At 45.8% G+C, this 17,567-nt stretch overlaps 1 protein-coding gene across 1 annotated transcript; it reads left to right on the top strand.

The window, feature by feature from the left end:
- The first annotated feature begins 8,430 nt into the window (after positions 1–8,430).
- Positions 8,431–12,357, top strand: rom1b (retinal outer segment membrane protein 1b). Its single transcript, XM_049027575.1, has 4 exons — positions 8,431–8,580; positions 9,789–10,219; positions 10,940–11,186; positions 12,130–12,357. Exons 1-4 carry the CDS (start codon positions 8,431–8,433, stop codon positions 12,355–12,357), a joined length of 1,056 nt encoding a protein of 351 aa, XP_048883532.1.
- Positions 12,358–17,567: the final 5,210 nt, after the last annotated feature.

Here is a 17,567-nt window from a genome sequence, read left to right as displayed (position 1 = left end):
AGTTTAAAGGCACTATAGTTCTGATCATTGCGCTCCGCCTCATGGAGGCTCCGGCTGGCATAAGCAATCACCCTTTCCTGCCCCCCTTGCACCTGGGTCAAAACAGCCCCCAACCCCCGAAGACTAGCATCAGTATACAGGCGAAATGGCAAGGTATAGTCAGCATAAGCAAGTACCGGGGCTTCAAGTAGGGCCTCCTTCAGAGCCTGGAATGCTTCCTCACACTCCTTGGTCCATTCGATCTTCTGTCTTGACGAGGAGCCAGCACCTTTCAGCAGCCCATGGAGCGCAGCTGCTTTTTTAGCAAACCCCGGTACAAACCGCCGGTAGTACCCCACAAACCCCAGGAAAGACCGCACTTCCCGTACTGTTCCTGGGCGAGGCCACCCCCGTACTGCCTCCGTCTTCTCGGGGTCCGTGGTCACCCCCTCACGGCTGACTATATGACCCAGGTAGCGGACGGCCCGTTGGAACAGCCGACACTTCTCTGGCTGAAGCTTAAGACCGTGAGCCTCCAGCCGTGCAAACACCTTCTCCAAATGTTCCAGATGCCCCCCAAAATCGGGAGAATAAACAATTACATCGTCCAGATAAATCAGCAAGTAGTCATAAACCTGCTCACCCAGACACCGCTGCATCAGTCGCTGGAAGGTTGCTGGTGCATTGCACAGACCAAAGGGCATCCGTTCGAACTGGTAGAGGCCCATAGGTGTGGTAAAGGCAGTCTTTTCTTTATCGTTGGGGTGCACCTCCACCTGCCAGTATCCACTTGCCAGGTCCAGGGTGGAGTACCAGGCTGCCCCTTTCAACCCTGTCAATGACTCCTCGATCCGCGGGAGAGGGTAAGCATCCTTATGGGTCACAGCATTCAGTTTTCGGTAGTCTACACAAAACCTCCAGGAGCCATCCTTCTTACGGACTAACACTATCGGGGCAGCCCAGGGACTAGCACTCTCTGTAATGACTCCCCCCTCAAGCATGGATTTCAACAACTCCCGCAATTCTGGATACAGACTGGGGGGAACAGGCCGGTAACGTTCCCTCGAGGGAGCCGCCACCCCCGTGGGGATGCAATGGTATACCACATCTGTACAACCATGGTCCTCCTCGTCCCGGGCAAACACCCTCTGCCACCGCTCCAACAGTTCCTGCAGCTGCCGACCCTCCTCACGGGTCAACCCCGTGCTGTCAGCCACCAGGGCGTGCAGTTGCTCAGGCAAAGCCCCGGCCACTGGCCGCACCTCCACGTCAACCACCCCCCCCTGTGGCTGGCGCAACACCAACTCCTTCTGAGGCTGCACACACCCAGCTGTGATCTTCTCCACTCGGGCCAGTGGACGTCGAGGAGGGAGTTCCACAGGATACTGATGGAGATTACAAATACGAAGTGGCACTCTCCCCTCACATACTCGTGCCACAGCTCGAGCCACACACCACTCCTGCTGGCCCCCTCGATAGTCTTCCACCAGGACCTGGTCCCCATCTCGCAAATGCCCCCGGGGCACGTCAGCCCAGATCAGCTTCTCCGTGGCGGGACTCAACACCCACGGCTTCTCGGTCCGCAGTCTGGCAAGCTGTTCCACCACCGGTCCCCTCACTGCTGCTTCCAATCGCCGACATACAGTGAAAGCCTGATCCCAGGCTCGCCGGTCACTCTGTGGGAGGGCAGAACGAAACAAGGACACCTGGGCTCCCCCCCGTGTCTGCAATACCTCCCAACAATGCCTAATTACGTTCATCCCCAAAATCCCATATGGGGCCGGGAGGTGCTGGTCCTCCACGATCACCACCCCTCGCTGAGGAATCTCCACCCCAGCCACCGTGAAGTCCAGCACCACATAGCCCACATACGGGAGGGACAACCCATTCACTGCCTTAAGGGCTAGCCATGGGACTTCAGCCGCCCCCTTGACCTCAATACCCTTCACACACTGATTAAATATACTACGACTAAACAAAGTGACCTGCGAGCCAGTATCCAGAATACAGGGTACCAGCCTTCCAGCTGCCAGCACTTCCAGAACCGGGCTCTCCCCCACCAGCGCCTCCCGCAACCCAACAGGCGTCGTGGACATGCTGGCTTCCGGCTGCACCCCTCGACTATTCACCACCGTCGTTTCTCCCCGAGGGCAACTCCTTGCCATATGTCCCGCCTCTCCACAGCGCAGACAAATGGGACGCCCCTGTTCATCCCAACGAGGTCCCCCCGAACTTACGTAAGTGCGGCCACGCCGACGAGAAGGGGGAACTACCAAGGTGGTCCCAGGAGCACTCGCCTGCCCCTCTCGAACCTGACTCCATCCTTCCAAAACTTGCTTCAGCTCCCGTACTTGGTCACTGATCTCCCTCAAAAGGTCCTCCCTCAGGGATGACCGTAATGTTTCCAAATCAAGTGAAGGGGCAGTGGCGGGCTCTGTGGCTGCAGTAGGCACGGGCAGAAACGTCCTCCGGGCGTCCACACCTTCCATTACGGTGCCGGGCCCCTCCTCCTTCTCCATTTCTTTCACCTCCCGACATGCCTCCATAAATGTCAACCGGCTGGCTCGTCGAATAAGTCGCTGCAATTCCCTCTTAGTCGACCCCGCTAGGAGGCCAGTCACCAGTTGACTTCGAAGGGTAGCATCGTCATCATCCTCATCCCGGACTGATTCCTTCTTCCGCCATCTATAATGACACTCCCGGAGACGGAGGATGAACGAACCCACCCCTTCCCCAGACTGTTGTTGACAGGTAAAAAACTCAACCCTCAACTGGGCCAGCCCGGCACCCTCCCCATAAAGTCTATCCAATGCCTCTAATATCTTCTCAGCCGTATCCCGCTGATTTTCCCTCAATAATTCCACTTCTCGCCTCGCTTCCCCTTCCAAAGCACTAAGAACAAAATCCACCTGTTGGACTGCAGAGAGTGACTGCGCCCGGAGACCCACCCCGACTACCCGCCTCCATTCTTGATACGTCCCCTTAGTGGACCCATCGAAGCGGGTCATCCAAGCCCCCCCCAAAAACCATGGCCACCCACCTGACAACTCCTGTACCCCAGGTGCTGTCCCATCCATGTCGTGCTCGAGGAGATCCTGCCGACTACGCCAAATTCAAGCAGTGTGGTGGCCCAGGGTGTAGGACCCCCACTGCCTAATGACTATTTTTGTACTGAGTCTTTAATTCTTCCCCTTAACCCTTTCACACAGCACAATGCTACCCACACACCCTTTAGGATCTCCTGGGGCAATGACACAATGGGGCAAACAACTGGGTGAGCTGGCACCGATTTATTTGGGGCTCGGTTACAGATACTCCAAACTCCCAGGCAACAACCACCTCCCTCCCACCAACAGGTAAATCACACTACCACTACAAGTGTTATTTCTCCTTCCCCAATACTACTCCAAAACAACCCCACAGCACTCACACCTCCCCCAATATCCACTACAACTAATCACACAGTGGCACAGCACACGGCACCCTTATATACAGCACCCTTACGCAGCGGGGAGAGGAGGTCAGTTAACATAGGAGAGGACAAAACCGAAGGGTGACCTGCAAAGGTCCCCCCTACATAAACCTAACCCCCAAACAAAAATGTAATAATAATAACAACAATAATATTATTAATAATAATATTAATAATAATAATAATAATAATAATAATAATAATAATAATAATAATAATAATAATAATAATAAGAAGAAGAAGAAACAAAAATGAAAAAAAAGAAACCAAAGACTCAGTCCTGGGCCGGCGCACCTCCCCCGTCCGGCCCACAAAAACAAAAAAAACAAAAAATAAAAAAAACAAAACAAAACTTAACTATCCCTTTTTCAGCAATGCCGCTACCCTCCGGCCGCGTCCACCTCCTCCCGGAGCTCTCTCGGTCCCGTGGGAGGTAACCGAAACTCTTCCCTCTGTCCTTCTCTTAGCCTGGTAGCTCGTACGCCGCTCACCGCCTCAATCCGTTGGCAGCGATATGCACCAACCCGGTGCCTCCCAAGCCAGCCGACCCACGGCGGCGAGCTTAGACCTGTGGGGGAAACAAAGCCCAAAACAACCCCGGAACCACACCGTCCCGGCTATAACCCGAACGGATACGTCCTACACCCCACCGGTTAGGAACCTTCCCTTACTTCCGGGTTCTAAGCACAGTATCCCAGGCCACTCCCCCCACCGTCATCTGCGTCGCCTTCCCACTGCTCTTACCTCCCCAGACGCTATGGCTGCGCGCTCGCTATCCCTCTATCGATACCGCGGACCCGTGACTTGTAGCCTGGTACCTCAGCTCACTCACGTCCGCGGTCCGCTTGGGAAAGCCCGCATCGCCCCACCGACGCCTCCTTAAAACAACCGCCGCGATTACCTTCCGTCCCCGGACCGCGCTCCCGTCCACTCTGATGTAGCCATCTTTAAACCCGATCAAGCCCCCGCCTCCGCCAACCAATCTAACAAGTCCCGCCCCTCAATTACCAATGAGGGACGGCGCAACCTCCCCAAGCTTTCGTGGCACTGCTGACAGGAGAAAGAAAACAAAAGAGAATAGAAAAAAAACCAAACCATAAACAACCCATAAATTATAATTCCCCCTTCCCCTCACAGGGGACACCACAAAAACATACCTCAGGTTGGTCAGCCTTCATAAATTGGTCACCCAGCTTCAGCTTTTCAGGCTGGTTTCCCCAGCGGGGTGTATTGTACTGTGTTGTGTTTTTCATATTGTTCATGTTACACATTTTGTTTTTTTGTGTTGCACCATAGGGAGCCCAATGCAAACGGTATTTCATCACACGGTGTACTTGTACAGGGACGTGTAGACAATAAAGAACTCTTGATTCTCGAGTTTAGTCTAGTCGGCTCCTTGACTGCTGTTTGCTTCCTCTATTTGCCTTACTTGTAAATTGCTTTGAAAAAAAAATGTAAATGTTCCACTTCTGAGATGTTTTCCTTATATAATCCAAGTGTAAACAAAATCAATGCTGATTTTAGCTACTGCGTTGCAGCACCAGCACCAGACCAGCACTATCCAGCATAGACCAGTGTGGAAGTCATGCTGGTCTATGCTGATTTTTCAGCAGGGTATTTTTTTGGAAAGGAAAATTGTTTAGGACTTTTATTTATTCTGATAGCTCTAGATAACTAATTTCAGTTCCTTGTTGTTCATGTTCTATTTAATTGTGCTATATTTATTATAGACAGAGAACTGAGGGTCAGTTTTTATCACATTTAGCATCATGCACCAGCAGTGGCAGCTGTGTGAGGAGTTTTGTGGTTTATGCTTCCTGATGGCCTGTTGGGCGAGTTAAGAAAAGAAGAAGAATAATCTGGTCTCAGTTATTTATAAGCAGGCCTTCTACTGTCTACGCAAATAGTGTGGCATCCTGTGTAAGGCTTGCGTTTGTGCGATTCAGTTACACAAGGTTCTGCAGGTCTGGTGTTTTTCGGCCTGGTGTGGTGAAGAAGCTGTGTAGAGTTATACTGGCTGCCAGAGGTGGAAAGGTCTGGTCCAGAAAGTACAAATCCAGACCAAGGTTTTGTTTCCACCAGGCAGTTGAGTATAACGAGTCACAGTCACGGAGGACTCTGCTGATTGGTGCAAACAAAACCTTGGTCTGGATTTGTACTCCCTGGACTTATCCACCCCTGCTGGCAGCACTAAGGCAGTAATGAGGTCAGTAATGAAGCTACCATGGTTACAGGAAGGGGGTGTAGGCTTCAAGTGCTGCTTATATCTCACTCTAGATCAGCTTCTCTCGTCCATATGAAATTATTTTTGTTATGAAAATATTATTTAATCCGAGGATACACTAATGGAAGAACCAGAAGTAAGTAGGGCTGTTCTTAGCGATGTTTAATAAATATTATCTGTGTTTTCATTATAATTACTATTTTCACTTTCAAATACTATCCTTTGATCTGTTGAGTTAGATAACATAGCACACTTGACTTGTATTAATTTTGTCGAAAAGGCGAGTTAAATGTGTTTTGTTTCTAATTAGAATTCAGCGACGTTCTTAGTATGGCTTCATTTATTGTTTTTATTCAACAGCTCAGTCATTCGTCAAAGGACCAGTCACCTAGGGTGCAGGTTTGGTCCCAGTGCTGCTATGGGCCCATCAGCCCCGAACCCCCTGCCCCAGTTAACACACATGGTACTCCCACATTATTGGTACAGACCAATCAGCCCCTAACCATCCATCCATCCATCCTCCAACAGATTCTCCAATACAGGGTCATCAGTTAGATGGGGACCTGAAAAATGGTCCCCATAAAGTCAAAATAATGGGCTTTTATTACATTGAGGAGGACATTGGGTCCCCACAATGTAATATAAACATAACCCACACACACACACACAGCTGAATGGACATCACATCAAAGAATATGTTTATAATGACTAAACACAGACAGTGCTCACAGAATATCTTTAAAACAAATGTATTGGTTTTATAAGAAACATTCTATTCATCTATCTACCAGGTTCACACTATACTTATACATTTACATTATTTTTTTCAAAGTGCAGCCTGGTTCTTCTCTGTTTCTCGTTAATGAAGAGCTTCTTCCTTGCTTTATGGGACTTCAGTCCTGCTTCTACGAGCCTGATATGAACTGTCCTAGCAGTGCACTTCACACCCGCACTTAATGTTTCCCGTTCCTTTTGAAGGTCACTTAATGTCATAATCCGATTCATGAGAAACTGTCGGATAAGTTAAGAATCATCAAAATTTCTGGTCCTTCCCAGTGTCTCCTGCTTTACTTTGTTCTTGTGTACTACTGTCTTACAAATTTTGAACCTTGAAGCAACCTGCTGTTTAGCGTAGCCTTCTGCCAGCAGAACTATGATTGAACCAGGATTTAAAAATGCAGATTTGTTTAAAACTAAAGAATTGTCTCTTAATTTTTTCCACGACTGAGCTGTTGATATATATATATATATATATATATATGTCTCATATCTCATATCATATTATAAACAAATAAACAACCAGTACTTTTAAGCAAAACATTTATTTCAAGCACCAATAAATTGAAACCTAAATTATAGTTCTAAAAGAGCTAAGTTAAAAAGTTCACTGGCAAACAGTCTGACTGGGTGCTTTTTCGTTACACCTTTGCCATAATATTAATCACTAAATATCTGTGAATAGCATCCATGTGGGAGCCAATAACTACAGTTGCCATTAATAGAAAAATGGCAAGAACAGAATTGAATGAGTCAGTCAAAAAACTCAATGACACTTAATAAAAAGATAATATTTGTGTGGAAGACATTATGCATGTTAAACATTGCTTGTCAATGTACTTTTGTTATGAAACCAATAAATGTGCGATATTTTCGCAGAATTAAGCAAGCACCCCAAGCTTTTCTGTGAACATTGTGTGTTTTGGTCATGAGCGTTTTATGTAAATCCATTCATAAACAGTCCAGCAGGACCTGTGACAGGTCCGAAGCAGCAGGAAATCTGAAGGTAATAACGACAAACTTTATTTAAATGTTTACCGTGTCCGTGTTCCCTGTACCGCCTGAGCATTTAGCAGTGATGTGATGGTATTTTTCTGTGGGATCTATCTAACAAGCTGATAATTAGGGACGTTAAGTAAGCTAGTCCTTTGCCCCCCCCCTTACTGTCACCTTCGATTGAGGTCTCTGGTCTGACAGCATCCACTCTGCAGAGGGAGTTTGCTCAGCTTTGCTGAGCCGACACTGGCCTGCTTTCCCATTGGAAGGTGCTGTTTAATAGGATCGCAGGGGGATTAGTGTTCAGATGGGTCCATTACCTGCGACTGGGGTATGTCCAGTGTGTATTTGTCCCATCGTGGGCATGGAGGCTTAAGGGTGCTGTGTGTGGGACTGCGGGGGTCCAGCCAATCACATGCTGGCTCTTATCCAGTTTCGGGGGGCAACAACAGCACTGCTGTGACTCAGCACTAATCCTAAGTTTTGAGGAAATCAAAGGAGTTTGGGATTTGATTTTGTCTGTTTAGTACCTGATCCTTCCACTGCATAAAGCAGGGCCAAGCTCGGAATACACTGGAATTATTCAAATAAGAGATTCCAAAAGAATTTTTCCCACACTTCTGGATTATCATTCCTTTTTGGTGCTTCATTGTCCAGCACTCGGTTGATCTTCCACCATCTCCTCCGAAGAACCACACCTACAGATCCAAGCCTCATTTGTGTATATACTTACATCAGCGTCGACCTTGTTGTAGCCAACCAGCTCCACCCCACCTGAGATCCGGAGCAGAACCTTCCGCTCCCATCTGCACCTTTCCCCAGGACCCATCTCAGCACCTCCATTTTTTTATCACTTCAACCCAGCTCTTCAAGCCCAACTCCACCCCGCACCCCTGGTCTCCTCCCAAGTCACCTTCCTCCGATTTCCAATTTCTCCCAGACGATTGTCTCTCACACCTCCCTGCCCTTTTGATTGTCCACCATGGTTCTTCTAAAGATGAAGTTCCCCTTCCAGAAGCGGGTGCGCTTGGCCCAGGGTCTGTGGCTGCTTTCCTGGATGGCTGTCATCTCTGGGACCCTCACCTTCTCCATGGGTCTGTTCCTCAAGGCAGAACTTCACAGACAGGCGGAGGTAAGGTCAGACGTCATCATTGCCTTTGTCATGCATAAATGGCCTTTGTGTCTAAGACTGAATGCATTGCTTGTCAACCAGTTTGCATAATTTATGGCAATTGGCAGCAGGTACTTTATTTGTCAAGAATGGCTGTCAGCTGAAGTTTTGGGGTGATCCTGCTCTTATATCCTTAAGCAAGTCTAGACTGCATTAATAGTAATAATCTACTAATACCCTGCATGCATACATAAGTGTCTAATATTAAATTATTTCTACTACATGGTAAATGCATTAAGCATATTATATTATTTTTTACAGCATATATGTACACCTGTTTTCCACACATACCAGCCAGTATATTAGACGATTCAACACATTCCAAATGAGAGCTAAAAAGCCACTGGTAACACTCTATTTGAGCTACGCTTATTAGCTAATTAGTAAAACTATCATAAATATGTCACAACAGGACGCCAACAGGTCGTAATTGTTCATGACAGCTGTTATAATATCTGCAGCAGCCAACATAATTTATTATGAAACCCGGGACTTTAAAAAGATGGTGAGATCATGATTGCATTTTTTCGTAATGTGTATGTACTCAGGTACAGGTCATGAAGGCATGTCCACTTTAACAAGTCCCTGGTGAGTATGTGGATGGGGGAACATTTCAGCGTTATTATCTTTTATTGATCACTGGATCTCTGCTGAAAAGATTCTGTAACATGCAGCACTGCAGAGGCCCTTTAAATAGTCTTGCAGTGGGACTGCAGTTGCCCTTAAGGAGGCCAGGCTTAGGTGCTCCTGACAGTGAATGTAGGCCTTCTGAGATTTTCCATACAGCAAATCAATGCAGTGGGCTTGTTTTTAGTGTGAACCAGCAGAATTAGATTACGTTTGGGAGACTTTATTGTCCCCAAGGGGCAATTTGGTTTGCAGGCAGCAGTCAACACAACCAACACATATGTAGTAAGATACAGAAAAGCTTTTTATATATAAAAAATGGACACAATACATGACATCTTACTACAATTGCAATTACATATGAAACACTAAAAATGGATTAGTCCTGTGGAAATTTATACAGAACCCTGGGCAAAACATACAACTTGACGGAACAAATGATCTCAGGGTGAAAATTAAATGAGCCTCAGAATTGACCAAATTCATTAACGACCCCTCCTTCATCATGATGTTTACAAGAATGATGAGGATGATTTTCGTAGGTGATGGACAACACCCAGATCCACGCAGTGCCCAACACCTTGATGATGATTGGTCTGGCATCACTGGGTATCAACTTCTTTGCTGGGCGGATCTGCCAGGACTCCCTGGATGCAAGTCGCTTCCCGCGCTGGAAGACCTTCATGCTACCCTACTTCTCCCTCTCCCTCTTCTTCACAATCCTGATGTTGGTGGCGATCATCATGAGCTACGCGATGAAGGGCAACCTCGAAGAGTCGCTGCAAATAGGCCTGAGGAACGGCATCCGATTCTACAAGGACACGGACACACCAGGCAGATGCTTCCAGAAGGAGACCATCGATCGGCTGCAGATGGAGTTCCACTGCTGTGGGAACAACAACTACAAGGACTGGTTTGAAGTGCAGTGGATCAGCAACCGTTACCTGGATTTCACCTCCAAGGAAGTGAAGGAGTGAGTGAAGCAGAGCAACATAGAGCTTGCAGTAGATATGAAGGTGCATGTGGAGGAGCTGTAAAAATAATAGAGGGCACTGATAGCTTGCTGTGAACAAACCTGTTCAAGGGCTACAGCAGTGTTTCCCAGTCCAGTCCGTAGGGACAGTCAACGTGTTTGCGGGAGCTGGGAGGGAACAAAAATGTAAATCATCTGTAGGTCCCCGAGGACCAGGTTGGGAAACACTGGACTACAGTGTCAGCAGTATGTTTCTGCATGTCAACTGGCATTTCATAGGGTGTGGGGCGATGGGCGGCCGCATCAAAGCATTATTTAAAGCAAGATCTTCACAGGTGGGCTGCATGGTGTTCATTTTGAATTCCCTGCACTGTTAATCAGTGATAGTTATATAAAACACATAATATATGCAACATATGTAAAATACATATATTATGTGTATAAACGAGTCTAGCATCAAATAATTCTCTACAAAAGAATGTAAAATTTATGCTGGCAGCAAGAAAAAGACATTTCTAGGAAAACCTTGAGATTAAGGAGGTCTTCCAAACCAGACTAATATGAGATATGACTACAATGTGATTTAAACAACAGAAGAGCTAATATTTACATTCATCATTCAATGGGAGAATATACTCCAAGGGCAGATGTCATGGGAGGGATCTTCTGTTTTTTTTTTTCCTTTTATGTCAATATGGCCGTCGCTTTTTTGTCCCCCAGCCGGATCAAGAGCAATGTGGACGGACGCTACCTGGTGGACGGGGTCCCCTTCAGCTGCTGTAACCCCGCCTCCCCGCGGCCCTGCATCCAGCACCAGCTCACCAACAACTCCGCCCACTACAACTACGAGCACCAGTCGGAAGAGCTAAACCTCTTCTCCCCCGGATGCCGTGAGGCCCTGGTCAGCTACTACATGGGCCTGATGAACAGCATCGGGGCGGGAGTGCTCTCCTTCTTCCTCCTGCAGGTACGCTCACCCCCCGACAAGTACACTATATGGCCTAAAGTATGTGGGGACCAGCTTGTCAAACATTTCATTCCAAAACCAAAGGTATTAATATGAAGCTGGCTAACCCTTTCTTGCTATAATAGTCTGTACTCTTCTGGGAGGGCTTTCTGTTAGATGCTGGAACATTGCTGGTGGGATTTACTGCCATTCAGGTTGAGTATTGATGCTGGGTGATCAGGTCCATTTCTCTGGGCTTGTGTGGCCGACCGATTCGCAGCTGAATTGCTCCCAGATGTTCTGACCTTCACAATTCGCTGACCATGGCAGCTCTATCAAGACAGAAATGCAGAGAACTGACTTGGAAAGCTGGCATCTTACCATAGTGCTAACCTCTCCTGTACAACCACGCATTCTGCTGCTAATATTTGTTGCAGTCGAATGTGTGACTGTGTGCTTAATTACACAGCTGTCTCAGCAATGGGTACGGCTTAATTAGACCATTACTCCTATTAATCGGCGTCCACATACTTTTGGCCATACAGTTTATCTAAAACTCTTAAACCAGGGGGTCCAGTATGGCTTAGGGAGGTTTTTGTCACTGTTGTTATTTATTTATTTTAATAGAGCAATTTTTAATGGATTACAGAAATAAGTGTCAAAAGTATTCAGTATGCTAGGGTGTAAGTATTTTGTCATAAATGAAAGTATTATCTTGTCTCTGTCTCGCTTGCTGTGTTCCCACCCCTACATCCATCCACTTCTCTGTCGGTCTGGCCCTGCTACCCTGACTTATGTGTTCCTATTGCCTGTTTCCAAACAATCAAATGTTACCATTTCATTTATTTATTTCCCCACATCTTGTCTTGTCCACACCTTTTCCAAAAACCCCCCCGAAACTTCATAACTTATTTCCATCCCTTTATTTCGCCCCCAAACGCTCTATGCCAAAATGTCTCTGAAGGTGTCAGTGCTGCTGAGCTTAAGGTACCTGCAGACCTCGATGGAGGCAGTGCTGGGACAGGAGAACACAGAGATTGAGACAGAGGGATACCTTCTGGAAAAGGGAGTGAAGGAGACCATCAAGGAGATGATGGATAATGTCCTCAAGTTCTTCCACTTCAACCAGGTGGACGCATCTGTGGAGCAGGAGGCAGAGGCAGGGGAGAAGCCTGCAACACCAACTGGTTAGAGGATGGGGGGGGGGCAAAGTATCTCTGCTTATGTCCAGCTAGGCTGCAGTGTGCTGGGGACAGGGGTGCTTGCACCTAAGCACCTGAACATCTCATTAAACTGATTAGTCCCCTAATTGAACTAGTCTAGTTAAAAAATATGGTTAGCTCTTTTACATTGAGCCGGGAAACCTGCATGCACTGCATGCCCCCCCCCCCCCCCCCCCCCACCCACAAGGCTGTGACTCTGGGATCCCAGTAGAGAGGCTGAATGGTGCAGAAATGGCCACTGAACCGGACTGAGCTCCACATTGATTCAGAGAAGGATCAAAGCTCACACCACATCTGCTGATTACTTCATATGTCCTTTACGTGGATTGGAAAGACAACCAGAAACTGCTGTTCCTCGCAGAGACATGCATCTCTATTGCAGAGTTTTTAACCCTGGGCAGATAGTTACTCAATACCCCTGTAAGACATAATCAGTATTACTACCACGAAATACTAGACATTTTTCATGTAGATTACATTTTCTTAATTTTTCCTTAATATTCTACTGATTTTGCCCATGTAATGTCTCCCAAATTCATCCATCCATCCATTCACTTTCTATAACCACTTGTCCTATTCAGGGTCACAGGATGCCAGGGGTGGGGGGGTGGGGGTGGTTCCAGAGCCTATGGGCACAAGGCAGAGAACAACCCAGAATGGGGCACCAACCCATCACAGCGCACAATAACACCTATTGACAAGTTGGTAACTCCAATTAACCTGTTTTTTGAACTGTGAGTTGACACCTGAGAACCCAGAGGAAACCCCACAATGACATGGGAAGAACATGCAAACTCCACACACATGGAGCCATGGGAGAGACTCCAACCCCGGTCCTAGAGGTGTGAGGTCACTGTGCTGCCCTAACTCCCAAATTATTTTGTATGAAATGTAGCCAGATTATTAAAAACTCTTAAGACAGTACTTGCAGCATGACCCTCACAACTGCTCACAGCTCCTTACTGCTCCTCATTGCTCCTCACAGCTTTGCAATGCACCTCACTACTGCTCACAGCTCCTCATAGCTCCTCACAGCTCCTGAGAGTCTGGGTTTAAATGGAGAATGGGGGTAGAGCTTCCTGGTTGTCTACCAAGGAAAGGGAACCCGCAGTACAAAACCCCAGGAGAAAAGGAATCTGATTGGCCACAATTTCTCTATGACCATGGCAATGTAACATTTAACTTACATCTTTGGTCCCTAGCATAGAAAATGGTGTTATATAGTAAAATGTAATATTATTAAAATACATGATTGAACAGATACAAAAATTTAAACTGTGGAATGCAATGTAAATTCTTGTCCTTATTGTATGTTGTATGTTGACTGTAGTGTGTGAATTGCTGTTTGTAAACAGTAAGAGCACAACCGTCACAGTGGAGACCATTAAAGTTTGTATCTGCTTCTTCAGGTTGAGTGACATTATATGCCCAGCTTACTTTCTTGCTAATGGAGCTGAATGTCCTTTTTGAAGAATTGTGTATGCTGTTTTAGAGAGGTGACAAGCTGCATGTTTTGAATATTCTGCAGGGTTTTCCCCAGTACAGTCCTCATTAGGCCCCTAGAGGACACCTGTCTGACGCGAACAACGTTCTGCCAAAGTAATCACAGGCCGTACACAGTGGAATAATAAGGAAGCCAGTTAAAACCAGAAACCTGTCACTTTGCTACCGCTCCCTTCCACAGCCTCAGCTGATTCCTGAGGCAATTTATTTTCTGTCTTCCTCCATTCTCACACTCATTTGCTACTCATTCTTTCCCCTGTCATTCTCCATCTATCCTTTCCTATCTTTTCCCCTGTGTCTGTTTTTTCTCTCTCTCTCTCTCTGTTTCGCTCTTGTTGTTCCTTCCAGCACCCGTGACTCTCTCAGTATCTTCGTAATGTCATTGGCAGACAGGAATAGGATTATGCAGACTGATGGCTGATGTCAGTAACCCAGAGAAAGCTCATTGTCCGTGTCCTCTGCTCGGACAGCTCATAAACTGCTAATCCCTCTAAATAATTCCTAAACTGCTGTCGAAGCAGAAATGTACACCTTGAGGTGACCAGCTGTGTATTTTTGTCATGTTTATGTTATGTTTGTTGTAATTCATCCGGCCAACAAATGTAAAGAAAAGCTGCATTTATGTGTTTTGTGCTTTTAGACGCCGTTTTAGATTCCCACCTTTAGACGCCTCATTTCTCACATCAGCACCTTCCGATTCAGAAGACCATTTCTGAATCGATTTTTTACAATTTGAAGTATCTCATTACAAATTTTTACATGTTATCATTTGTGATTTGCTAGGTATGAGCCAGATTTCACTCAGTTTGGTGAAATATTATAACTATAACTATCAATAATATATTTCAAGGTAGTTTATAAGAATTCTGAAGTGACGACTTTAATGTACTAGTTTTCGGTTTATGTGTGGTGTGCATTGGAATTTTGATTATTTAATCATTCATCCTTAGGAGATGCTCAAAGAATACGGAATATTCTAAGTTTAAATAAAATATACTGTAGTTACGCATACAGAACACTGAGAAAACTAGCCTCCTATACCATAAATTCATCACTAACTTCTGTTGAATCTGTTGTTTCCTGAACATGACAGTATTAGTCTGTCTCACAGTATGTGAGCCTGTGCACCTGGATCATCAACGGCTCTTCACACTCTCTGCTCCTCGTTACTGATACCCCAGTGCATTGCTCTCACACACAGCCAGCTCTCCACTGGACAATGTCTCCTACTGCACTGCGCATATCAACCTTGTGTCCCCCACTAAAAACACTAGGGGGCGATATCATACAATGATACCTCTATGATAGCTAAAATGAAAAAAAAAATAATAATATTTGTCCATATATTTTACACATTCTGCTGTTTAATGCTTAAAAAAACTTGCAGGTGTGTTTCTGTTTCCATTGTTTCTCTCATCATTCCACCTTCCATCGTGAAAACTCTCCCAGCCACAACTGCAAATTTGTAAGAACATTGAAGTGACGTCTAAGTCTGATTGAATCAGTGGGCAAAGGGGCAGACCATGCCCTGAACGACTGAAACCAGGACGTTGCTGAACCATTTTTATGATGTTTGTGTGTGGAGGTGGACCTGCAGCAAAAGCTTTAACTGACAAAAAGGGCGCGTCTGCAGCGAGATGCCTGGGTTTCAGAGGAAAGGCTTCCACCACATGGACTGGCCGTAATCCCAGGGTGGTCCAGTGCCTCCTATTTACAAGGTCACAAATAATTCAGGACAACAAACACAAAATGCATCTATCTTTAAATAGAGTGTTTATATATAGTGGATATTTTTCTTTAAAAGAGCCTTTTCAAAGACTCAAAGATGCTTACATAGAAAGCGTAAACAGATAAGACAAACATCAAAAAACATTTTATGGATAGGGATCGTTGTAGGCTTTATTAAACAAGGCGGTTTTCAGATTGGTTTTGAAACTGGAGACTATGTTCAACTATGTTCAACTAAGGGAGTGAGTTCCAAAGTCGAGGAGTTAAACAGGAAAAAGCACAGTGTATGGACGTCGATCTTTGTCCAGGCCTTCTCCAAGCACGCATGCCCCCGGGCAATTCACAGGCCACCAGCAGTCTTACACCCACCTAACACACTGGCCCAGACTTCCTGAATTGATTTTCAAAAGCCAGAAGGGCAATTTCAAATGGCGCTCAGCAATGCAAGTCCTATTTCATCAGATATCATGTCTGCACAGGACCCCTGAAGATGAGGGGCATGGGATGTGTTTTGTACGTGCCTGAGGATCAGGGTAAGCCTTTCTTTGGACTATCACCCACAATGCAACAGACAGAATGTTAGAGTAGTGATATTTTCTTCATCCACATGGGGAATTTCTGCCTATCGCATCTAGCACTCTATGAGATACACAGATAGGTATAGAGGTGACAGCAAGCTTGGGGGCCACAGCAGAGGGTCAACCAGTGTCAACCCCTGGAGCTGATAGTAAAGGGCCTTGCTCAGGGCCCAATGTCAGTCTGTCGATCCCAGAATTTGAACCTGCAACCTTTTGATCACAGGCACAGGGTCCTATTCTGCCAAGATACTCATGAAAACTTTGTGCTTGCACTTCTTATAAGCAATTATTTACCCCACTATTTAATAGTCTTAAATAACAAAATAAATAATGAGTATGTTATTTATCTATTTATTTATTTACTCATTCATACATGGAATTTATTCATTCATTCATCTATTTGTTTATTCATTCTTATTATTTTATTTGTAATTTTACTGTATTTTTTGTCGGATGTCTTTTGTGTGATGGAGGGGTACGTCTACTTGTGTTTTGGTGGATGCAGCTTCGTAGAGTCCAAGTGAAGTTTCTATCTATCTATCTATCTATCTATCTATCTATCTATCTATCTATCTATCTATCTATCTATCTATCTATCTATCTATCTATCTATCTATCTATCTATCTATCTATCTATCTATCTATCTATCTATCTATCTATCTATCTATCTATCTATCTATCTATCTATCTATGCCATGTCTGCCCAGAACTTCTTGGCTTGTTAATAGTTCTGTTTAACCCCTTTTCAATTGTAATCAACCTCCCCATTCCCTCTGTATCAGGGGTGGCCAATCTTATCCAAAAAGGGTCGCGATGTTCGCTGCAACTCCTTCATTAGTTAACTAATTATAGGGTTGATTGGCTGAAGAGTACTCACACCTGGGATTGGCCTAAAGTGTATCCCAAAAACCTTGCCTACACACTGGCCCTTTGCGGATAAGATTGGCCACCCCTGACCTAGATCTATCAAGCACTAGCATTCCAGTTGTCAAAGAATGGTCCGCTGAAAATATCTCAAGCATCATCTAGAGAAGCCAATGACACAGGAGGCCTTAAACTGATTGAAGGAGGTGCCAGACCACAACACATCGACCCTCCTCAATGTTCCAAAAAACTCATATCCAGGTACATTAATCCTTTTCCAACTGAAAAGAGGATCAATCCTATAACTTACTGTTTCAAATTGCCCATACATCTGAGAATCCACCCCACCTTCCATGTCTCCATGGTAAACCTGGTCCCCATGGTTCAGAAGATGCACCCAGATCCCCGGCTCTACCTGCAGTTTGCTAATCAGCCACTAGAGCTCGCTGCTCAGTCTGGTTTGGATCTCTGCTCAGTATCCTGCGTTAATCTTGTGTCAACTTAG

Source organism: Brienomyrus brachyistius, chromosome 10 (assembly GCF_023856365.1).
Source record: "Brienomyrus brachyistius isolate T26 chromosome 10, BBRACH_0.4, whole genome shotgun sequence".
Lineage (NCBI taxonomy): Eukaryota > Metazoa > Chordata > Actinopteri > Osteoglossiformes > Mormyridae > Brienomyrus > Brienomyrus brachyistius.
Note: the sequence above shows the minus strand (reverse complement) of the source record. Positions and strands in the feature narration are given on the sequence as shown.